General features: G+C 35.2%; 1 protein-coding gene across 3 annotated transcripts in view; it reads right to left on the bottom strand.

Annotated features, from left to right (window-relative positions):
* Positions 1 to 26,565, bottom strand: part of SGCG (sarcoglycan gamma) — a 324,273-nt gene that overhangs the window by 51,816 nt on the left and 245,892 nt on the right. For all 3 annotated transcript variants that reach the window (XM_072611724.1, XM_072611723.1, XM_072611722.1), the window contains exon 6: positions 21,637 to 21,709. In XM_072611724.1, coding sequence (XP_072467825.1) covers positions 21,637 to 21,709 — 73 coding nt within the window. The remainder of the gene's footprint in view (positions 1 to 21,636; positions 21,710 to 26,565) is intronic.

Raw genomic sequence — 26,565 nt, 5'->3', positions numbered from 1 at the left:
AACTATCAAGTAAAGGAGAAAATACTACAGGCAGCCAGAAAGAAGCAATTCAAATATCAAGGAACTACAGTCAGGATAATATAGGATCTTGCAGCTTCTACATTAAAAGATCAAAGGTATTGAAATATGATGTTTCATAAGGCAAAGGAGCTTGGATTACAACCAAAGGTCAATTACCCAGAAAAACTGAGCATAACATTTCAGACAAGGAGATGGACATAAAGGACTTCCAGACCTTCCTGATGAAAAGGCCAGAGCTCAACAGAAAATTTGATCTTCAAATACAAGTCTCAAGAGAGGCATAAAAAGGTAAATGGGGTAAAAAACCTTGTTATTCAATATGGGCAAACTGTTTATATCCCTATAAGGGAGAATGATACTTGTTAATCTTGAGAATTGTATATTTATTATGATATTTAAAAGGGATAGAGGCAGTGGGTATAAATTAGCTGATGTGATGATAAAAAATGCAATTTAAGTGTGCAAAGGGATTATAACGGGAGATGTGAAAAGGAGGAAGCAGTTAAAGGTAAATTATATCACAGAAAGAGGCACAAACCATATTATAGTGGAGGGAAAGAGGGGAGGGAGATGAACACTGTTTGAGATTTACTCTCATCTGATTTGGTTCAAGGAGGGAACAGCAAACTCAGTTAAGTATAGAAATCTAACTTGCCCTATAGGCAGTAGGAGGGGAAAGAGGAAAGAAAAGGGAGGGGATGCTAAAAGGGAGAGAAGAAGTAGTAAGGTAGTAAGATATAAGGGGAATAAAAGGGAGGGGGGCTGATAGAAGGGAGGGAAGACTGAGAGAGGCAGTGGTCAAAAATTAGAACTATTATGGAGGGGAAGGGAGAAATGGGAACTAAAAGCATAAATAGGGGGAAATAGGATGGAAAGACACAGATAGTAATCATAACTGTGAATATGAATGGAATGAACTCTCCCATAAAATGGAGATGGATAGCAGAATGGATTAAAAACCATAATCCAACAATATGTTGTTTACAAGAAACACATTTGAAATGAGAGGATACATATAGGCTAAAGGTAACTGATGTAAAAAAAGCAGTGGTAGCAATCCTAATCTCAGACAAAGCAAAAGGAAAAAAGATCTAATCAAAAGAGATAAGGAAGGAAACTATATCCTGCCAAAAAGCACCATAGACAATGAAGCAATATCATTACTAAACATATATGGAACAAGTGGCATAGAATTCAAATTCTTAGAGGAGAAGTTAAGGGAATTACAGGAAGAAATGGATAACAAAACTGTATGGGTGGGGAACCTCAACATCTCCCTCTCCAAACTTGATAAATCTAACCTCAGAATAAACAAGAAAGAAGTTAAGGAGGTGAATAGAAATTTGGATAAGGTAGATATGACAGGGAGAAAATTGAATGGGGATAGAAAAGAATTACATTTTTTCTCAGTAATGCATGGTACATATACAAAAACTGAGCATGTACTTGTGCATAAAAACCTCACAATCCAGTGCAGAAAGGCAGAGATAGTCAGGGCATCCTTCTCAGATCATAATGCAAAAAAATTACTTGTAATAAAGGGCCATGGAAAGATAGACCAAAAATTAATTGGAAACTAAACAATCTAATCCTAAAGAATGAGTAAATAAACAACAAATTATAGAAACAATCAATAACTTCATTCAAGAGAATAACAATAATGAGACAACCTACCAAAACTTATGGGATGCTACAAAAGTAGTTTGTAGGGAAAGTTTTATATCACCAAATGCCTACATGAATAAAATAGAAAAAGAGAAGATCAATGAATTGAACATGAACCTGAAAAAGCCAGAAAAAGAACAAATTGAAAATCCCCAAGTAAAAACCAAAGGAGAGATTAATAGAATTGAAATTAAGAACACCATTGAACTAATAAATAAAGCAAAAAGCTGGCTTTATGAAAAAAAACAGTAAAACTGATAAACCTTTGGTCAATTTGATCAAAAAAAAGAAAGAAGAAAAACACATTAATAATATCAAAGATGAAAAAGGGTGAACTCACTTCCAACAAGGAGGAAATTAAAACAACAATTAGAAATTACTTTGCCCAACTGTATGCTCATAAGTTTGACAATATAAGTGAAATGGATGAATATTTCAAAAAATATAAATTGTCCAGATTAACAGAAGAGGAAGTTAAATACTTAAATAACCACATCTCAGAAAAAGAAATTGAACAAGCCATCAATGAACTCCTTAGCAAAAAATCTCCAGGGCCAGATGGATATACAAGTGAATTGTATCAAGCATTTAAAAACAGTTAATTCCAATACTATATAGATTTTTTGGGAAAATAGGCAAAAAAAGAGTCTTACCAAATACTTTTTATGATAGAAATATGTTTCTGATACCTAAACCTGGAAGAGCCAAAACAGAGCTAAGGAAGAGCCAAAACAGAAAATTACAGACCAATTTCTCTGATGAATATAGATGCAAAAATTTTAAATAAGATATAAACAAAAATAATACAGCAACTTATCATGAGAATAATGCATTATGATCAGGTAGAATTTATACCAGGAATGCAGGGCTGGTTCAACATTAGGAAATCTATCAGCATTACTGATCATATCAACAATAAAACTAACAGAAACTATATGATTATCTCAGTAGATGCAGAAAAAGCTTTTGACAAAATAGGAATGACCCATTCCTATTTAAAACACTGGAGAACATAGGAATAAATGGAGGCTTCCTTAAAATAATAAGCAGCATCTACCCAAAACCATCAACAAGAATTATATGCAATGGAGATAAGCTAGACGCATTTCCAATAAGATTGGGGTGAAACAAGTATGTCCATTATCATCACTGTTATTCAATACGGTACTAGAAATGTTAGCTTTAGCAATAAGAGAAGAAAAAGAAATTGAAGGAATTAGAATAGGCAAAGAAGAAACTAAGCATAATGATATACTTAGAGAATCCTAGAGAATTCTAGAATTCAAGAATGAAGAAAAAACTACTTGAAATAATAAACAACTTTGGCAAAGTTGCAGGTCACACAATAAACCCACATAAATCATCTGCATTTCTATATATTATTAACAAAGCACAACAGCAAGAGATAGAGAAATCCCATTTAAAGCTATGGTAGACACTATAAAATATTTGGGAGTCTACCTAGCAAAACAAACTCAGGGACTATACAAATGGAATTATAAAACATTTTTCACACAAATAAAGTCAGATCTAAGTAAGTGGAAAAACATCAATTGCTTTAGGTAGACTGAACTAATATAATAAAAATGACAATTCTACTTAAATTAATTTACGTAGTCAGTGCCATACCAAACTACCAGAAAATTATTTTCTAGAGCTAGAAAAAATAATATCAAAATTCATCTGGAAGAACAAAAGAATATCAAGGAAATTAATGAAAAGAAATGTTAAGGATAGTGGCCAAGCCTTACCAGATGTCAAATTGTATTATAAAGCAGCAGTCATCAAAACCACTTGGTACTGGCTAAGAAGTAGAGAGTTAGATCAGTGGAACATGTTAGGTAGTCAATGAATACAGCAGTCTACTGTCTGATAAACCCAAATCCCAGCTTCTGGGATAGGAACTCACTGTTTGACAAAAACTTCTGGGAAAACTGGATAACAAGGTGGCAAAAACTGGACATAGACCAATACCTGACACTGTACACAAGAATGAAGTCCAAGTAAATACATGATCTAGGTATAAAGGCTGATACTATAAGCAAATTAGGGGAGCAAGGAATAGTGTATTTGTCAGATTTATGGAGAATGGAGAAATTCATCACCAAACAAGAGATAGAGAACATTATGAAGTGCAAAATGGATAATTTTGATTACATTAAATTGAAAAGCTTTTGCACCAACAAACCCAGTGCAACCAAGATTAGGAAGGAAGCAGAAAAATGGGAAAGATTTTTTGCAACTAGTGTCTGTGATAAAGTATTCGTTTGTAAAATATATAGAGAACTGAATCAAATTTACAAGAATTCAAGTCATTCCCCAATTGATAAGTGGTCAAAGGATATGAACAGGCAGTTTTCAGAGGAAGAAATTAAAGCTACCTACAGTCATATGAAAAAATGCTCTAAATCACTATTGATTAGAGAGATGTGAAACAACTCTGAGATGTCACATCACACCTATCAAATTGGCTAACATGACAAAACAGGAAGGTGATAAATGCTGGAGAAGATGTGGGAGAGTGGGAACACTAATTCATTGTTGGTGGAGCTGTGAGCTGATCCATCCATTCTGGAAAACAATTTGGAACTATGCCCAAAGGCCTACAAACATTTGCATACCCTTTGACCCAGCAATATTGCTTCTAGGACTGTATCCCAAAGACATCATAAAAATGGAGAAGGACCCACATGTACAAAAATATTTATAGCAGCTCTCTTCGTGGTGGCCAAGAACTGGAAATTAAGGGGATGTCCATCAAGTGGGGGATGGCTGAATAAGTTGTGGTATATGAATGGAATGGCATACTGTTATGCTATAAGAAATGATGAACAGGAAGACTTCAGAGAGGCCTGGAAGGACTTATATGAACCGGTCCTGAGTGAAAGGAGCAGAACCATGAGATCGTTGTACACAGTAACAACCATAGTGTTTGAGGAATTTTTCTGGGAGACTTAGACTTTCACAGCAATGCAAGGACCTAAACATCTTCAAGGGACTCGAAGCAAAATGCCATCTATATCCAGAGAAAGAACTGTGCAACTGGAATGCAAAGTGAAGCAGACTATTTTGTCTAGTGTTATGTTTTGTTTTGGTCTTTCTCGTGGTTTCTCCCATTCTTTTTAATTCTTCTATGCAACATGACTAATGTGAAAATGTGTTTAATAAGGCTGTATGTGTAGAACCCATATAAGATTGCATGCTGTCTTGGGAAGGGAGGGGGAGGGGAAGGAGAGAAAATATAAGACTTATGGAAGTGATTGTTGAAAACCAAAAACAAATAAATTAATTTACTAAAAAATAAAGCACAACTCTTTCAAAAAAAAGAACTATATGCTATCTCATTTGATACTTACAATTACGCTGTGAGATAGGTATTATTATTATCACCTCCACTTTACAGATGAGGAAACTGAGGCTGAGAGAAATTAAATGACTAGTTTAAGGTCACACAGTTAATTGAGTTTTGAAGTAAGATTTGTATTCAGGTTTTCAGCTGCAAGTATAATACTTTTAGCCCCTGTGCCACCTAGCTGTCTCTTAGTTAGTCATTCCATACCTAACAAGGTTGATCCTTGAACAGTAGATAGTCTGTCACTGAGAACTGTACTTGAAGCCTTTCAAACTATGGAAAATATTATAGAGCTGGTCAACTGGTCTAATTTTTAAGAAAATAGCATCATTTCTATACTGCAATTAGCTATCATAGAGGGAGTTCTGTAGAGGTACTCTATATGTATGACACTTAATCTTAACATTTAATAATATTGCTACATGATTCAGCCCTTTTTATATAATCTACCTAAGAGGATAATTGATGTACACTTTTTATCTTGAGTAGACATCACTCATCCCTGCTGCCCAATAGAAGCTGCTATTCATGCATACTACAGGTTCATGCATCCTACAAGACTGAAGAAATGATAGTACATACGTTCAGAGCTTAGCACAGTGCCTAGCACATAGTAGGTATTTAATAAATGTTTATTAAACAGAAAATCAAGGCCTCATTGACCACTGGGGGAGCTGGGGCAACTTGGTGTAAATTAGTGAGGCTATCTATGGCCACCAATACAGGACAGCCAGGAAGTAACTGAGAATATGCTAAGACTTTATTCTGACAGTTTTACTCATTTGCCTGAGCCTTCACGGTACTGATGATTTAATATGCTGATCACTCAAATATTTCGAGATCATGATTATATCTTTAGGTCCTATTGGAAGTGGTAAATTATTTGCAAGCAATGTTTTTCCTAAATGTTTTTTTTTCAGGGAGGTTGCCTTTTGGCACATTTTCCTGGAAACTGGCTGAACAAAATAGTTTTATCTCCTACCTTTGCCACATAATTTCTTTGTTAATTTTTTAATAGGGCAACATGGGGGGAGTGCTACAGAAGTGAAATGCTGCATAAACTTTCAGGTGATATCACTGTATTATTAGTTTTAGTTATTTGTAACTATTTTACTTTATCTCTCACGAAGTGGGAGTCACCTGTAAATGGTTGTAAAGTAAAAATAAAACACATCAATAAAACTTAATGTTAAAAAAATAATTTAAATCGACTCTAAAGAATGATCAACATAATTTAGATTCAAGAGCAAGTTTTGGATTATTAACTGTCATACCACAGAATTGAAGAATGTCAGATATGGCATCTTCAGAAGCCATCTACTCTATACTGTACCTGAAAAAGGAGTCTGTCAACACAACATCTCAAGAGAATTGTTTATTTACTCCAGAAGACTTCCAAAGAAGGTAAACTCAGAGAGCCCTAGGAAGATTTGAACACTAATTGCTGGATTTCAAGTCTAGAATGCTAACTATTATTCCATGGAAATATTCCAAATGAGGAATCTTGCAATGTTTATGTTTTCATTAACTCCATAGTATCTTAATTTCCCAGTGTTTTATACTTTTCAATCAATCAATAAACATTTATTAAATGCTTATTATGTGCCAAACACTGTCCTAAGTGTAAGGGATAAAAAAAGAGACCAAAGACAGTCTCTGATCTCAAGGAGCTTAGAATCTAAAGTGGAGATGATGAGCGAACAAATATATACAAAGCGAGGTATACCCAGTATAAATGAGAAATAATTAACAGAGAGAAGGCACTAGAATTAAGACAAGTTGGGGAGGGTTTCCAGCAAAAGATAAGATTTCAGTTTAGTTCAAAGGAAGCTAAAGAGGTCAGTAGGTAGATTTAATACTGGAGGACCAAGTCATTTAGTCGTATCTGAAATGATTATTAATTTTGGACACTCTTCAATACTTAAATTACTCTTGAGAGGAAGTTGGGTATTTGAGCCAGTGATTTAGTTTAGGTTATTAGGGATTTTATAGAGGCAGTTAAATGGCTCAATGGATAGAGCACTAAGCTTGGTGTAAGGAAGACCTGAGTTCAAATCTGGCCTCAGACACTTACTAGTTGTGTGAACCTCAGCAAGCCACTTAACTTTTGCTTGCCTTAATCCAACAGAGAAGGAAATGGCAAGTCACTTGAGTATCTTTGCCAAGAAAACCTCATGGATAGTATTGGCATATGATGGTCCACATGGTCACAAAGAATCAGATGCAACTCAACAACAGTAAGAACCACATATTATTATGATTATACATCTACGACCTCTGATTTTATTAGAGAGAGAATGTCTTGTGTAGAAACTTGTTCCACTAGAATGGGAATGTGACTCATGTTGTAGTAGAAAGACTGTTGGACAGGGTATTAAGAGATCTAAATTTAAAAATTTAGCCAGCCTCAACACTGTCTAGCGTGACTCTGGATAAATCATTATTATTTCCTAATATGTCAAATGGGGACAATCATACTTGTATGATCTCTCTCACGGGATGTTGTGAGGAAAGTACTGTGTGAATAGTAAAGCACTCTATAAATACAAGCTACTAAAAAAAAGGTTTTTGTGTACTTAAATTGAAATACGTAAAAATTCTTAGTATTTCAAATGTTAAGAATACCTATTCCACATAGGTATGATTCTTTTTTCTTGGTACAAAAGTATGATTTATTAGTGCTTGGAAATTCTGGTATAGAAAATTTGATGTAAATTATAGGTATGAATTTAGATATATCTCTCTATATAGGTTCAGAGATATGGAGACAGGTCAAACCATACCAACATTATAATGAAATATTTATCTAACAGAGGATTTCATTTTAGAGTAATATTTGATGGAAACAAATTTCAATATGGCCAAATATTGGTTGGTTGTGGAGATACTTGGAAGTTGTAGTGGGACCACTGCCACAGAATCAAAGTAGTAAAATGTTTAATGGGCTAGCATAATAATATTTACATTTTAGATTATTTATATGACATCATTTATGTCACATTTCACGCCTACCTTTGGAATGATGCCATTTCTAGAATAAGTGGCAGATAGTCAAGTAAGCTGTGTGTATGGAAACATCTACATTAGGATTATACACATTTTCCTGTTCTAAAAATTATTACATCTTGGGGTAGTTGAGTATACCTATAATTGACCTTCTGACCTCAAATTTCAAGAGACTTCACAGTTAGATTTTTTTGGAAATTGCGTCAAATACAAATATTAGTTAGATTGCTTTAGTCTCCATACCTGTGCAAGGTTTGAAAGAACTGAATTTCTCTTAGAAGTGATGGGAGTTTAACAAGTCAGTGTTCAAAGTCATTTTCTAATATTATCTTTCTCTCTTTTCTGTGTGAAATCTCAGAGGCATGTCAAGGACATCACTGACTATTTATACACATTGGCTATCACTGGCTCCTCTTATCATTTGCTTTTTCTTGGTCTAGGTACAATCTTATCTTTTAATATTTGCTGCATTTGCTTCCAAATTTGGAATAATTATTTCAGATAGCAATCATCATCCAAGACCTAAACAAAAACCACCATCTATTTCTTATTGTTATGGTTGTTGAATCATAATAATTACAAACAGGGATAAACATTTATATTAGCTGTATGTCTTAGATATTAATAAGGAACCAAAACATACAGCATGAGAACAAATCTAATTTCAGAGTTCAATTGTACTTTCTTTTTCCCAAGAAATATGTTTTAAATAATTCATTATTATTCTGTATATATTCAAAGGAAATGGTGGGGGGAGGGTGTAGCTAATTTGTTAGATGAAGGAAACATAATCCAAAATTGTCTGGCATGATTAGCCGAGTCTATAGGGATAAATATGAAATTCTGTATTTAGATTTAAAGAATCAATTACATAAGCATATGTTGGTGGAAATGTGACTAAATAGCAGTTCATGTGCAAAAGACCTTGGACTGAAAGATCAATTAGTAAACAGAGTTATATGACAATCAAAAATAAGAAAAACAATCACTGGGTTGCAAAAATAAAAAATGAATGGAACAAAACAACATAGGTGATAGCTCCCTTGTAATATACCACAGTAAGACCATATTGAGAGCTCCATATTTATAGTTCAGTTACGGATAGTTCATTTTAAGTTATATTTACAAATTGAGGAATATACAGGGATAGCAACTTGGATTCTAAAGGGAATCTGAATGCATAAATTATGAAGATTTCCTGCAGAAAGCGGGATGTTTATCTTGGGGGAGGCAGAACAGGACATGATCATGATCCTTCAATGACTGAAGGACTGCCATAAAAAGGAAGGATTCTGTTTGGCTCTAGAGGGTAGAATTAAGTAGAAGTTACAGGGATGAAGATCTCAGATCTGAACAATTAGATCTGTCCTGAAACAGAATAAGCTACCTCATGGTAGACAGACTAACTGATAGATGAGGAGATGGAGAGCATTTACTATGTGCACTGTGCTAAGTGCTAGAGATACAAACACAAGTAAGCAATATAGTCCTTGCCTTCCAGAAGCTTATATTTGAATGGGGAGAGACAATAGATGAAAGGATATTGGAAAGGGGCAGGGGGCAATGCACCATGGCTTGGCAAGATAAGACCAAAGTTTATCTATTAGAACTGACAGATTTGAGGTCAGAATTTAAGGTTCTAATGGAAGGGATAGAGCAAGAATGTCCAGAGAGCAGATGGCACGGTGTGGAGATGGCAGGGAAATTCCTCATTACTAAAGTCATTAAGCAGAGGCCAGAAGATTACTTGTCAGGGATACTCTGGAAGGGGTTCATGCTTCAGAGCTAGGTGCTGGATTGGATGTCCCCTGAGATTTCTCCACAGAATCTAAAATCTTTGATTCAGCTTATAATCAACTTATGTATATACTTATTATACCTATAAAATAGGACCAAGGTCTTACTTGGATGCTCCAATGCAGCACAGAGGTAGACCTGGGTTCTTAAAAGCTATGTCAGGGCCAGGATTACCAAGATGGAAAGGCCTCAGGCATGGCCTTGCTGATGGAATGCATATCTGCCATCTGGGGACCATGATATGTAAGTTTAGAAAAGAGTCACCATTATCAGATGACTATTATTACTGATAATCCTCACAACAACCCTAGAGTGTAGGGACTATGATTGTTCTCATTTTATAGATGAGGTGACTGAAGCAAAGAGCAGCTGAGTGAATTGCCTAAGGTAGAACAGCCAGTGTCTGAGGCTGGATTCAAACTCTGCTTTTTCTGACTCCAGGCTTAACGCTCTATCTATGGCACCATCTAGCTATCTCATGAAGATATCCTGCTAAGTAATCTGTGTGAGTGAGGGCAGTAATAATAAAAATGATAACCACCACTTCTATAGAACTTACTATGTGCCAGGCATGGTGCTACACCCTTGACCATTGTAATCTCATTTGATCCTTACAACATACCTGCAAGGTAGGTGCTATTATTATATCCTCATTTTATAGATGAGGACACTGAGGGCTTTCAAATAGGAGTTAAGTGACTTGCCCAGGGTCACATAGCTGGTGTGTGTCTGAGGCCAGATTTTAACTGAGGTCTCTCCATTGCACCGTCTAGCAGTCTTATGAAGACATTGTGCTCTATAATCTGCATGGGTGAAGCGAATGACAGCAAAGATGAAATCCCAGTCAATGAAGTATTTTATATATATACACATATATAGTTATGCTTTGATTTAGTCCTATAAACTTGGTCTGTTTTCTCTGACTCATATATCAAGTAATTCATGTAGGTTTCTTTTTTTTTTTTTAAGTTTCTATGTGATCTTCAAATGTCCTTGGGGAAAGTGCTCCCTGATACAACTCATTGCCTATTTTAATGCCTGTGCAGTGTTTTTCTGATGTTCCAGGCACATAGTGCATTTCCCAAATTACTAAAGTTTATTTCCACAGAATGCCACAGGGAGAAATTAACTTTCACACTGGCCTGTTTTCCAGATAAAATAAATGGCTATAAATACACGATTAACAAGTGAGGTATTCAATTAACCTAACATAACTTGCATAACCACATCTCAAGTTGGAAGCATTTATTTTTCATTTATTCTAGTTTACAGTGTCTATCCTACTTGAACCTGAACTCTGCAACTATAACAATTCATACAAGATGGGCAAATAGTACAGTTACTTATAAAGTGGTTTGTTTTCCTCAACTCCAGCAGTTCTTCAAGTCAGCCACCTTATGTGGTGCTAATGCTAGCACTTAGTTGAATTGAGACATTCAGACATCATGGCAAGGAATAAGACAGCAGAGTAAGATTCCTTGGTGATGTGTAAATTTCCTTTTGCTTCAAAGTATCATCTAATCATCTAATTAAATGCTCAGCTCAGATCTTTTGACTGATAAAATCAAAAGTATGAAATACAGGATCTATATTAATATTCTTCATACTCCCTTTCAGAAATGTATTTAGAATCCCCAGTCTTTATTTTTTTTCAGCTAATAGGAAGTTTTAATATCTTAGTATTATTTTTCCTTATCACAATTCCTTTCACTTTTTTTTTGGTCACTTAAGCACAGAAAAGACTAAAACATTTTATAGAAGGGGCTAGATAGAATCAAAAAAGGAACTTTCAACTGTAAGATTGTGATGCAAAATGATAGGCAGAGCTCCTTAAATGGAGGCCTTGGTGATGACCTCAATTTTATAATAAAGGTAATTAAAAAAAAGACTGAGTCCTCAGTGAATATGATTGAATCCGGCATGTCACAGATGCTTCCAGCACAGCCATCTCTTCCAAATGACTTTAATTATCCTGTAATGCGATGTAGTATGCCATAAATTTTTACTATATTACAGTGACACTTTGCTCCTTTCTAAAGTTTAGGGTCCATTAGCATTCTTACTGTGCCCCACTGTCTTACTGAAGTCTAGAAGATGGCTTTAAATTCCCTATGGATTTAAACAGGTCATGCACATTTTCAAAGAAGGAAACTTTTTTTTTTTTGGTACTAAGGGCAGGCAGGAATAATTTGTATGAATTTAAAGGCTACCAGAGTGTGAAGTGGAACAGTGTCGAGCAGAATGGCGCATCATGCTTCTGGAAGGAATAATGCTAGACTGCCCTTTGACTTTAATGCACTTCTATGGGATCAGGCTTTGGTTGAATAAAATTGGATTCAGCAAATATTTATTAAATAGTTTCTGTGTTCAGAGTCCCATTTTTTTCTTGGCTTTGCAGGATAGGTGGATGAATAAGACAAGTCTCATGTTATCAGGGAACTTTAAAATGTGTGTGTATATACCACATACACAAATAACTACTGTATAAAATGAAACAGGATAAGTTTATGTGAGATGGACAAAGTGGTATTTATTTATTTTTCCCTTTGGGATTGAGTGATATAATTCAAGGGTAGACATGTGAAATCAATCAGGATGTTTGAGAAGGGAAAAAAGATATCTTTCCCAAGGTATCCAATAACAATGAAGATTTATATATACTTATATACATTTATATATACTTACATACATATATACTTCCCATTAGACTATAGTATTCTTGAACACAAGGAATGTTACATCTCTGTCTCTGTATCACTAGCAAATAACACAGTTTTTGCTATATAGTAGGTACATAAAAAAAGGCTCTCTGATTAAGTCAGAAGACAATGATTCTGGTACTGGTTCTGCTACTGATATAATCAATATGAACAGTACAAATGGAGGACAGGCTGCCTGGGTAGTAGGTTCCTCCTTACTTGGTTTTTCAAGGAAAGTTTGGATAATCTCTTAATGGATGTATGGTAGAGGTTGGACCATGTGGCTATTACTAAGATCCCTCCTATTTCTGAAATTCTGGTCTTGTGACCTTGGGCAAACTGCTTAGTTCCCTCATTTATAAAACAAGGGATTTGGATTAATTTGTTCTCCAAAGTCATTTTTTGCTTGAACATTCCATGACTCTATAAATCTCTCTCAGAAAATGGCAAAAAATGTGCCTACTTTGGATGAGTTAACATATTCTCATTTAAAGTTTTCTAAATTTTCTGATTTGTCCACAAAACACTTGGGTTTGGGGTTATAGAATATAAATGGGACAAAGAGGGATCAAGGGCATTTTCAGGCAAAGCAGAGGAAATTAAGCTTATTTTCATACTGAAAAATTGTCACACGGACTAAGTATTTTTGATGCACACCAGCACAGCACTGAATATATGAGTTTTGTAACTCACCTGAGGATGAACAAGTAGTATGTGACAGAATTAGGATTTGAAATTAGTGATCATTCCCCTACATAACTACATAGTTTTGTGACAAGAGGAGTTTGCAAGTCTGTTTACAATAACTGTTCATATCCCACTAGGGGACTTGGAACTCTCCTGGGTTAGCTTTTAAAAGGATTTAACATTGTCCAAGTGTCGGATTTTATTTTCTGTCCTCAGTTCATATGATCTCTCACCCCAGTTTGTCTTTGCCAAATCTGCCTAGACTTTTGCTTCACTATTCCCTTATCACTTCTGTCCAGCCCTTCCTGTTTCTGCTGCCTCAGTAAGGCATTTTGACATAGCTCATTCTCGTTTTATGTTGTACGTAAAACATGCCACACTTCTACCACATGCTCTGCTCTCTTTCCTTCTCTTCCTCAGACTTTGGGAAAAGGAAACCTTCCTTCCTCCTCCCATTCTCAGGTAATCATCACTAGCATCAAAAATTCCTCACCCAACTCTTACCTATTCACATTGAGTGGAACCACATGGTTTTCTGGAACATAATTTCATTTTTCTTGTGAGGAATATATAAATAAGAAATGATCCCACAATATTGAAAGATGTTCTAGATTAGAGCAACTAAAATGCAGATTTGTGGAGTAAATTTGGCTCAGTTTCTGAAATGTCCAAGTAGAATTCTGCCCTAAAAGTAAGGGACAGATTAAGTGTATACAAGATGTCCAGTGCAGCAATGATAGGAATGCAAGCCCCATCTGTAAGCTGCAGAGTTCCAGCTTTACTTGCCTGCTCTTAATGAATGTAAAGTGTACTCATTGTAAGAATATGACAGTTATTTCATCATGGACAGTAGGGATGGCCAAGGAGAGAGAGAGAAGTGCCATCTTCAGGGTGGATCTATGTTATTTTCCATTTTTATTGCAGCAATCATTACTTCTGTCTTCCTGATGCTCATTGAACAGAATGGAGTATCATTGATCTCAATTCTTGTTATGAAAAGCTTCTCACATTAATGGGAAAAAAAATTAAATGAGGAAAATCGCCATTCTCCCCAGTGCTCTCTCTCAGGACGGAACAATTTACTAATGATACTTTTCCAGGTGAAACAGCTGCTAAATCTTCTCATTTGTGTGATACTTAGAAATCTTAAGGGAAAAAGTGAAAATAAACAAACAGAAAGGGTCAATAAGCAGATCATACTGCAATTGTGAGCCAGAATTTCCTTAGCATTTCAGAATGGTGGTGAAAAAAACTAGCAATCTCAAAAGAGAACAATATTAAAAGACATTTGCAAAAAGAATCTAGTAAAAAATAAAACTTATACTAATTAGGAACTAGATTTTTGTCACCCAAAACTCACTGGCAAAAAAGAGGAAGAAAAATAAAACCCTCTAGTTTTCATGGACATGGATAATAATTATTCTTATTTAATATATCTGAAAAAACAAAAAGGTATCCTATGAGAAACTCTCTTAGTTCTTTAAATTCAATTCATTTTGAACCCCAATTATATTTGAAAGTATGAACAAGAGTCTAGCTGTGAAACTGGAACTGAGCTTCATACAGATTTCATTGATGACACCTCCTAATTGCTAGGGCAGAAGTAGAATTTCAAGAAGGTAAAATAGAACAGTCATTTCTATGCCCAAACAGTCAAGTATGCACTAAAACAAAGGAAGATTCTTCAGTTGTTAAGGGTTAATATCTGTTTTGTTGCTGTTTATTTTTCTTTTTTCCAGCCAACCAAAGGAGAGAACAATGTTTGAGTGCTTGGACCCAGAGGCATAGTGATGATTCATGAAGAAATTTTCTGAAGAGATGGCATGAGTCACTACCTCCTGCTTAGAATGAATCTGGAAAACATTTGCCTTCTGGGTCAGTGGTAAGAACTTCCCAGAAGAATTTAGGAGACTGAATTTATCCAGGAAAACAATACATGATACCATTGGCCTTAATCCAAGTTTGGTAAAATCCCCAAGGGCAGTAGATGCAGTTCACAGGAAAATTGCAAAGCATAAGTTATAGACATTGGTCATTAAAATTCTATGATCTGAAAATCAATAATTGTGTGATTGGATTTTAGAGTTTTCTCAGATGGCTCAACAACATAACTTAGTAATGACGTAGTAAAATAACACTTTGAAAGAGGACCGATGGAAGCTCTGAGAATGGCAATTATTATAGTTAATAATTTGGTTGCCATACAAAAAACTTAACAAAAATCTGAAGGTCACATCCTCCCTTCTCTTCAAACTTAGATTATAAAATACTGTTCACATTATTGGTTATTGCTCAGGGCTGGAAGCAATAAAAAATGATTCATTCTGACCAATAGAGATTTATGTTCACAAAGTCGACTTAAATCTAAGAAAATTATTTAGCTTGAATTTTTATTTCTTACGGCAGAATTAACCTAAATAAATAATTCCATATATCCTATGTGTATGGCTTACGAAAACTGCTACTGGCCATGTGAGTAGCCAAGATTGATCCTTCTGGGTTCAGTGCCTTAAAGCAACATGTAGGTTTCAGACAGTGTATCATTCTCATTCAGTCTTCAATCAAAGATTTACTTCACCACAGGAAATGTATATATCATCTTAATAACTATGCACAGAATGGGAAACTAAGTGGAGCAGTGATAGAGTGCTGAGACTGGAGTCAGGAAGACTCATCTTCCAGAGTTCAAATCTGGCCTCAGACACTTACTAGTTGTGTGACTCTGGGCAAGTCACCTAATCCTGTTTGTCTCAGTTTCCCCATCTGTAAAGTGAGCTAGAAAAGGAAATGGCAAACCACTCCAGTATCTTTGCCAAGAAAACCCCAAATGGGGTCATGAAGTGCTGGACAGACTGAAAATGATTCAATAATAACAACACAGTATGTTAGTGTTGACTATGAATGGAAACTAGCTGCCTTATTTATACAAATCATATGTTTACGTGAAGATCCTCATTAACAACAAGTAACATTTCCATAGTGGTTTAAGGTCTGAAATGCACTTTCTTAACAGTATTTTGTTTGGCACTTATGATAACCCTCTAAGGTAGGTGCGACTTTTATCCTCATGTTATAGAAAAGGAAACTCAGGTTTTGAGTAGATATGGGAATTGTCCAGGATCAAATAGTAACTGTCTGAAGCAGGATTTAAACTTTAGGTCTGCTGAAAACCAAGTACAAAGTTCTTGCTGTGCACCTTCATCTTATGAGAACCATTGGAAAGACTATCTTTTTTTAAAAAAAATTGTGTTTTTGTTTTAAGCTTACTAAACCACCTTGAGTGGCTGTGATATAAAAACAAATTATATTATCTCAGTGGAACTTTAAACTCAGAAATGATTAGGAATTCTGGACAGAACAATAAAAAAATTCAATTCAACTAAACAAACACTGAAATGCCTATTATGTGCTGGCCACTGTTAGATGCTGAGGATTCTAAAAAGAAAACAAATAGCCACTGGCCTCAAGATACATCATAATGAAAGGAAACTAAATACAAAGTTATACAAACTAGAGTAGGTCTCTAGTGGAGGCTTTGGTTTATTATTACATTGGCCAATGCTTTGTCACAATAGATTCCAGAGTCTGAGAGTCACTGAGACATGACATGCTTTTATCTTCATAAATGTAGGTACACCTTGCATGTTTTCTCACAACATTCTTTATTTTTCCATCATAAGCTGGCACTGCTGTGGAGTGGAGAGATCACTCACTGGTTTTGGAGTTGGAGGGTCTGAGCTTGGATCCCAGGTCTAACTTTTTAGCTACATCCGGCAAGTTACTTCAAGGAGATAGAAGGGACTTCAGTGCTTATCCAGTTTAATGTATGCCTAGGAAGGAATTCCTTTACCATATGCCTGAAGATGATCTTTTAAATGAAGACTTAAAGATCTCCGCTGATCAAAGTCACTACCTCATAAGGCATTCACTCTAATTTTTGACAGCTTCCTATCATGAATTTGAATTTGCTTTTTTAAAAAAATTACTTTGCATATGCTTTATATGTTCATTGAAATGATCTACTTGTTTACATGTTTGATATTTCTCTGTCTTTGCTGCTTCCCTGTATTGCTTCTAGCTATGCCCTCTGGGCCTAATAGTAAAAACCGAGTCCCTCTTTCCTGTGATATCTGTTTCAAATACTTTGAAAGCAGTTACCCATGCTCTCAGACACCCTTCAAATCTTTCTCTTAGATAAAAATGACCAATTCCTTCACTGAGTATCCATTCCAAAAGTATGACCTTTCCAGGGAAGGTCTATGAAGTCAAAGTGTCATGATAATATTAAGATGGTCTGATTTCGAATATGATAAATATTGGTAGTTGCATGCCACACACACAAAAGCTCTTTTGGAGGTTCTCAATAAATTTTAAGCTTATAAAAGGATCCCCAAACCAAAATACTTGAGACCTGCTCTCACAGAGAATGTGATTTCAAGTCTCTTCAACACTTTGTAGCCCTCTCGTAGATAAGATTTTGCTTGTGAATGTCTTCCTAAGATGTGAAGCCCTGAACTGAGTGCAATAAAAATAATAACTAACATTTATATGGTATTTTAAGGTTTGTACAAAGATATATATTATCTCTTTTTATCCTCATAACATCTGAGTGCAGTGTTTTTATCAACCTTATTTTACATATGACAAAACTAAGGCTGAGAGGTTAAGTGATTAGCCAGAGTCACACAGCTAATTAAGTGTCTGGGGCAGCACGTGAACTTTAGTTCTTCTGGCCTCTGAGGTGAGCACTCTATTCACTATTCAATCTAGCCACCCCACAATATTCAAAATGCGGTCTTCGGGAAGAGGACATTGGTACTTGTAACTTCCTTCATTCTGGACATTATGCTTCTGTTAAAGTAGCCTAAAATCACATGAATATTTATTGCTGCCACATCACAGTATTAACATATCATCTTTCAGTCCATGTGAATTCCTAGCTCCTTTGTAAACAGATCTTGTGGCAGGTAGGTGGACCTGCGTAAGGACAACCTGAGTTCAAATCCAGCCTTAGACACTTACTACTTGTGTAACCCTGGGAAAATAATTTCAGAGAAGTCTGCTTTAGTTTCCTCATCTGTAAAATGAGGTAACAAGAGTATCTCCCTCCTAAGGTTGTTGTGAGGATAAAACAAAATAATATTTGTAAAGCACTTTTTAAAATAAAAGTACTATGTAAATTTATTTTATTGATTATTAAATGAAATATTATTTAACATCTTTCTTCCATCTTGTACTTAAATATTTTTAACCCAGTTGTAAGACTTTATATTGCCCATTGTTAATCTTAACCTTCACAGAAGAATTCCATTTATCTAACCTTCTGAAATCTTTTTGAATCCCGCTTCTCCGATGTGATAAATTGGCTATCCCATCCAAATATGTTTCCGCCTCCTGATCTGACAAGCAGGCTGTTATACCACCACTACAGAACATGTTGAATGGAACAGGGCTGTGGCCATGTATTGATATCCCAAGAGCATTTGACTATAGACTTCTGTCCAGAGTGGCCCCCGACCCATTAAGACCATGAATCTACTTTACTCCGGTGTCATCTTCACCCATATCTTTTCCATAAATGGAGCTTTGTCAAAAACCTTGCTGAAATTCAAGAATCCCATGCCCATAGTATTTTCTTCAATCACCAATGTAGTAAATATGGAAAGATATCTCTAAGGACCCTTCTAACTCTAATTTCTATGATCTTTGATGATTAATTTGGATTTAGCAATAAAGGGAAAAATACTTCCCATGTATCCATCTTAAATAAATAGTGCTGTTCTCTCCTTCATAGTGTTCACTACATATATTGTTAAGTTGAAGAAATATACTTCATTTCAGCACAGGTTTTTACAAGTTATTTGTTTTTGTGGTCTTGATCAAATAGGCACAGAAATGATCTCATTAAGCTTCATTACTTAACCATTATATCATAAAATAACTTCTCTTATGGCTTAGGGTTTTAAGAAATATAGAAACTAATTTAAGGTTCTTAGGGCTTCGGAATTTGACCTTGTCATTCATTCACAAAAATGAGCTAGTCCAATAGGAATTTATTACTTTTCTAGCAAGTAGCTTGCAGATTTATCTGACAGGTTTATTCTAAATATGGAGAATAACAAATATTTCTGTGAAAAGTAAAGAGATTTTTACTTAATACACATGCATAGTAATATAAGTGGAAATTTAATGCCTAAAATCTGACTTTAAATTTCTCTTTAACATTTTCAATTAGCATTAAGATCAATAGGTTTTTTTTTCTCAGTGAAAGAGTTAAACTTTGAAAAGCAATTCATATATGAGGCCCCCTCCAGCAAAAATCAGGAACTTGACTGTGGTTTTAAATCTTTCTTGAACTAGAGTCTGCCATTCTACCAATGACATAAGAAAAATAACCTTTAAAGAAGAGAGCCATGTATTTTTAAATATTGAAATGCACACTAAATAATGATTTCTACAATGTAACTTGATTTCTCTCCCCATTATTTATATCCTATAATGGTCCCAAAATGGTTTTAACATGTTGTCATCCTTTTTGGTATTGCAACATATTTATATTCTGGGGTGTAAAATTACTTTCCTCAAGAGTTTTTAATAATGTACCTAAAACAATACTATAATAGTAAATTTGATTCTAACATATTCATCATATACACAATTTATTTCTGTATTGTTGAATGTCCTTCAACTGTGAAAGACAAATGATCTTTATTTGCTTGAGCCCTTCCTTAGATTATATCGAGGAAATGTGAAACACAATTGTCATTTTCTGACTCCTGATTTTTATTAGTATTTGCAGCTATTTGATTTACCGAGGGAAAACTGACTCTTTATTATTATAGTCTACTTGTGAAACCTCATTATAGTGTGGTGGTGACCTGGGTTCTCAGGGGCCATGGCAGTGCAAGCTGAAAAGGCTTTGAGTATAGTCTGTATTCAGTGATGGACTGTGTGTTGTCTGAGAATGAGTCCAAATGAATCTGGAGAGCTTATCATCAGGTACTGAATCATTTTGGCTATGAGAGCTCATGAAATTTCATCTACTAAGTAATGAAAGGATTATAATATGCATAGGTGAAAGGGTTTTTATTGTTCAGTCATTCAACTGTGACTGAATCTTCATGACCCCATGGAGGACTGTATACCAGACCCTTCTACCTCCACTCTCTCCCAAAGTCTGTCCAAGTTCATGTTCATTGTTTTCATGATCCTACCTCCATTTCATCCTCTGCCATCCCCTTTTCCTCTGGTACCCATACCATTTAAGTAATAGGTTTTTTGAAGTATTGAGGTTTGTAGTGAAAGCAACTAATTTATAGAATCATGATAAATGAAATGCATGCTATCCTCAATGTATTATATCTTCTTCTATGTATCAATTCCAGAGGATAAAATTGCATTTAAATCTTGATATATGCCCTGATAGTGAAATATAGTAAGGAAGTATAATTCTGTTGGCATAAGAACTCTCTCCACTGATGCAGATTGCAACCTGCTTATAAGTGCTAGTCTTACAACCTGAAGATCAATGAGGTCAGGTGATTTGTTTCTGGTGATAACAGCAGTGTCAGGGATGGTATTTGAATTTCTGGTCTTTTTTGACTTCAAATCCAGAGTATTATACCATCCTTATATTCTTTGAAAAAGAAATGAAATTATATCAGACTATTCAGGCTGGGATTAAGTTTTTGATATAAAATGCAAAATGTGTGAAATTCAATATTTTGTGAAATGAACAATTATACTGATGTTTGTTGATGCACAAACTGTCACTTTAAAGCAGACACAAATAGATAAAGCAAAACTTTGAAGGACCTAGAATTAGATTGCTTCTTCACGGATGTCAGAAGCTATGCATAGAGAGCCCTTTACCACCTGATAATTTCATATCCACAGATACCTGGCTTTTGAATTTTATCCAAGAATACGCCATAATATATGGCCAAGTCAATTGCAAACACTTCATTTTTTATTCACATCTTTTTGCTGGAGTCTGCATTCTAGAATAAATACTTGTGCTAGACTTCTAGTTTATGTGCTCTTCCTTCTTTTCTCCTTCCTTCCTTCCTTCCTTCCTTCCTTCCTTCCTTCCTTCCTTCCTTCCTTCCTTCCTTCCTTCCTTCCTTCCTTCCTTCCTTCCTCCCTCCCTCCCTCCCTCTCTCCCTCCCTCTTTCCCTCCCTCCTTCCTTCTTTCCCTTCTTTCCTTCCTTTTTTTCTTTTGGAAGGGGGGAAGGTTATTTGACCTCTGCTGATTGTCAAGGTCACAATAGAAAACTCATTAAAAACTAGAAAGAAAAACAATGATAAGGACAATACAAAGTCATTAATGACTATCAAATCATTTTTAGAACATCTGTGAACATGTGCATGGTCTTAAAGGAATGCTTATTTTTAGGGTGATATTCTTACCTGAGTTCTTGAAAAGGGTCTGCTCTGACAAGTGGTGTTTCCACTGAGTGTTCAAAAAGAGCTCCTTCAGGCCCTAAATGAAAGCAAGAACCTTTGTCAAAATGATGTAGTAAACACTGCTATAAAATGAATGTCATATTTTAATGCATGCCACCATGATCTTCAAAGAGAATACTCATTGCGAATTATCCAAATGGCAATATATAGAAAGGTAATTTGTTTATTTAAATGGAGTTCATGATGGTAATCCTGGTTCATGTCATTGACACTAGGGATTGTTTAATGGTTATCTTTAATCAGCCCAAAGTTATTGACCAATGTAGATTATACAAAAAATGACAAACACTATGTAACACATTAAATGTAGTTTGCAGATATTTTTCACCTACAAATACTAGATTTGTGGCTAGAATTTATATATCATAAGCTAACACATGAGAGCCCCCATTTATATAGCCTCAAAATATCTTTGATAATTAAACAAGTAAAGTAGAATTGGAGCATTATCCCAGAAAAAACTGTTTCCTACAATCATCCAGACATATTACCTCTCCATAAAAATGAAAGGCTATTTTTAATAGGTGTAATCTTACTAAATACCCTTAATAACAGTTTGATGTTCAATGGAAGGATTTCAAAATAGAGAGGCCTAGAAAGAGAAATAAAAACCATCTGGCAGTAGAAGGAGGTATATATCATCTCCATGATCCTATCTACTACAATATCCTGAGTATATTTTCAGGGAGCCTACAGAAGATAAATTTATATCCAATACTTTTACAAAAGTGGTCATTTTATCCACTTGGGTGATACTTCATAAAACATAAAAAATAAAAGACTGGTAGCAAGATAATGACCTATTCTAGAACTGTTTCTATATGAAGCTTTTTAAAAAGCTGAAGAGTGATATTAATAATAATGATGATTGTAATAATAACATCAACAAATATATACAATCTCCAAACTAGAAGCAATGAAAAGCTCTCAATATATAAAGTTTTAGCAGAAAAAAAACCAAAGCCATGTGAGAACAGGATGAGGAACACATCATCCCTCCTATCCTGTTTGCTCCAAAAAGAATGTACATTCCTTCAGGGTGGGAACTGTGGTTTTTTTGGAGGGGGATGGGAGAGGCTTTTTTATATCCCCATTACTTAGCAGAAGTCTAGCATACAGTAAATAATTACTTGCTAACTGACTGAGTACTGGAGTTGTATTGAAGATAATTTCAATTAACTTCTAGAAGATGAGCTTACATCCCAACAATTTAATTGGAATAAAGCACAACTGCACAACTGTTTGTCCAGCAATGAACATGAGAGAACCTTAGAAGTATAACAATTAATCCCAGAACTGTTTCTATCTGGACGTCATTGAATAGATGAGAAGAATGAGAAAATTAATTAATTAATTAATAGCAATAATAATAGTAGCTTACATTTTCCATGTGCTTTAAGGTTTTCATAGCACTTTTCATCATTTCCCTTGGTCATGGATAGAGGTGTGCTATAACACTTTGCCAATAATGAAGCAGTATAAAAATCACCATCCAGTAAGCGTAGGTGAGATAGTCATTTAGCAAAGGTTAGGATGGAAAGACAAGGGCTACACTGGTATTTACAAAAATAGGCTTCCAGAATGGTTTTTAAAGGTCTTCTATATAGGATTTATAAAATTATGTGGACATGATTTGGACGAGATTCACGAGATGACAAGGCAGGGATGAACAATGATGTGAAAAGTAAAGCCAGAGAGAGTCTTCACAGTGATGAAACCAAGGATCCATCTAAGATGAAATATTTTACTCCATCTATCAAAATGCTAATATTTTTTCATTATTGAAGGTGGGGCATAAATGAGAGCAGTTCCAAATAGCTCCCTCTTTTTCTGTTATACAAAATCTTCTCCATTAAAAAACTAGCTCTTTTTTATTTTCCATGGTTTGATAATTAAACAAAATATAGAACCGCAGCATTATCCCAGACAAAACTGTTTCCTACAATCATCCAGACATACTACCTCTCCATAAAAATGAAAGGCTGTTTTTAACATATGTAATCATACTAAATATTCCTAATCACAGTTTGATTTGGAATGGAAGGATTTCAAAATAAAGACGCCTAGAAGGATCCCTCACCTTTGCTTATTTGACCTTCATGATTTTACCCATTTGCCAGATATCCGCTCCTTTAAAGTAGTCAGTAAAAGTGCTTCTATTCTGACATACCCTACTTAGCCCCATAGTCACACTTCCCATAAAATAAATTATTGTGAAAGTGGGATAATATGCCAGAAGAAAAGAGAGAGGGGGTTTTGAAGAACAGAAAGAAAAAAGATAGCAATGTTATTGAAAATAATTGTAGTTCTTTCCCCTATCACTACTCCTATTCCTATTTTCTTCCTGCCAGACCATGCCTCCTGGAGCTGTAAGTTTATTTGCAACTGAAGATATTAAAGGTATGCAATGCATCTTAATGGTGGAAAGTGCAATATTAAGTCTCCAAAGGAAAGCCCAAGTAAATCCTAGTGAAACTGAAGAAAAAAAGTAGGGAGAAAAGGCATGCCCATATACTACATAAAGAAGCTACAAATATCGGTCCAGATATCCATAACCTTCAGATAGAACTTTGCATATTTACTGGATCTGATTTGTAAAATTGTATGTTTTCCTAATATGGTTCCAAAGCAATGAAGTAATGAAAATTTGTTTAAAAACATAAAAAGTCTTTTAAATTTTTAAATCTATGGAACAATATGGATAGAGTCTAAAATATTTAGTTATTTGTTGATAGGTGTGTGTGTGTGGGGGTGTGTGTGTGTGTTTGGGGGGGTATTTTCTCCCAGGGGCATGGAGAATTCTGGGAAAACCTCAACTGATGAAGATCAGCAACTTCAGTTTATAGTGTTTAGTGCCTTGGACACTGAAAGGTGAAATAGCTTTCCTAGGTTCACCTGGCCAGCAAGTGATAGAGGTAGAATTTGAACCCAGGTTCTCCTCATTCTCTGCCTTCCAGGACAGCCCTTTGCTTAATATAATGCATAAACACAACTCCATTATCCATTACATTATATTAAGATGGTTTTTGAATCCACTGATTGATCAATGAAAAAGTATTTATTAGTGCCTACTATGTTCCAGATAATATACCTTGGACACTGGGGCCATGAGGACCAAAATGAACCAGTCTTGGCTTTCAAGGAGCTTATGTTCTACTTGGGGGGCAGATAACATCTATGTAAATATACATAGAAAAAAGACAAATTAAGCATACTATAGTATGGGGGTGGGGGCACTGGCACTTGGAAGATCCAGAAAAACTTTATATAAAAATAATAATAAATGATAATGATAGTGACAACAATAATTCACTGGTATAGAGCACTTTAAGCTTTGCAGAGCGTTCTACAAAAGTTCTCATTTGATCCTCATACATCTCTGGGAGGTAGCTGCTATGATTATCCCCTTTTTACAGATGAGGAAAATGACAGGGAGTTTAAATGACTTTCCCACCAGGGTCACACAACTAAGAGACATGTCAGAGGCTGGATTTGAACTCATGTCTTCCTGACTATGAGTCCTGTGCTCTATCTACTTGGGTGCTGAGTTGAGTTTTGAAGGATGCAAGGGATTTTAAAAGAAGATGAGGAGGAAGCATATTACTAGCAGTCAATTCAAAAAGATGGAAACCTCAGAGAAGGGTTTCCTGTACGAAGAGCAGCAAGCAGCCTTTTTGGCTCCATTGAAGTGTTAGAAGCGCAGTCACCTTACCGGCAGGCTGGAAAGGTAGGTTGGGGTCAGGTTATGAAAGGCTTTCAAAGTCAAACAGATGCACTTATATTTTGTTTTATGGGCAATAAGGACTTACTGGAATTTATTGAGTAGGTGTGTGGCATAGTCAGATCTTGCATAAGGAAAATCATTTTAGCAGCTGTGCATAGATTTGAGTGGGAAGAGATTTGAGGCAGGCAAACCAATTAGAAGGTCATCACAATAGTCTAGGAAAACAGTAGTAAGGTTTTGCTCTAAGTTGCTGGTTGTGTGAGTAGAGAGAAGGGGTTGAATGTGACAAAGATTTTGTAGATTAACTATGCAGTGTGCGGGTGGATGAGGAGGCGGGAATAATACCCAGATTGTGAATTTAGGAGGATGATAGTACTCTCATCACAAATACAGAATTTGGAAGAAGCCTAAGTTTTAGGGAAAAGATAGTAAGGTCTGTTTTGAACTTGACGAGTTTGAGATGTTTTTGTGGCATCTGGTTTGAAATGTCCAATACAGATTTGATGATGTGGTAGATGAAGTTGGTGATGTGGGATAAATTTGGCCATGAAACACTTTTGGATATCTTTTCTGGTTCAGATTATAACTCATCCTATATAATTCTCATCCAAGAACTTTCAACATATCACATTTACTGAGTTCATACAGCACTGTTAGAGGCACAAATACTTCTCTAGTGTGACAGTTAGGATGAGCACTTAAATAAAAAAAAAACCCAAACTATGTACCCTAAATATAATATCTACAACGAAGAAGGATTATGTATCATGCATTTCTGCATAATTTATCTTATTTCATTTATATAAAAACATAACATGGTAGGTGAGATAAAAATAATAAACTCATTTGGTCCTTTCCACCCTATATGTGAAATAAACTAAATTGGGAAACCCAGCCAAAGAGACAATGTATTCCAATTGCTCAAGCAGATTACAATTTTTATTGGAGCACCAGCTGTTCAGTTGCTTTTTTCCAAGATACCTTAGATCATTGTAAAAGTGCTACCCACAGTATTTTACAGAGAAAATGTTTTCACAGTGATTTTCTAAATACATGCCAATTACTTTCCATCTAATTATATCATAGTGTATATCACAGAATCATTTGATTATTTTAATGTTGTACTTGCAAGTAGAAAGTCTTAAGAC

Source organism: Notamacropus eugenii, chromosome 5, assembly GCF_028372415.1.
Source record: "Notamacropus eugenii isolate mMacEug1 chromosome 5, mMacEug1.pri_v2, whole genome shotgun sequence".
NCBI classification, from domain to species: Eukaryota; Metazoa; Chordata; class Mammalia; order Diprotodontia; family Macropodidae; genus Notamacropus; species Notamacropus eugenii.
Note: the sequence above shows the minus strand (reverse complement) of the source record. Positions and strands in the feature narration are given on the sequence as shown.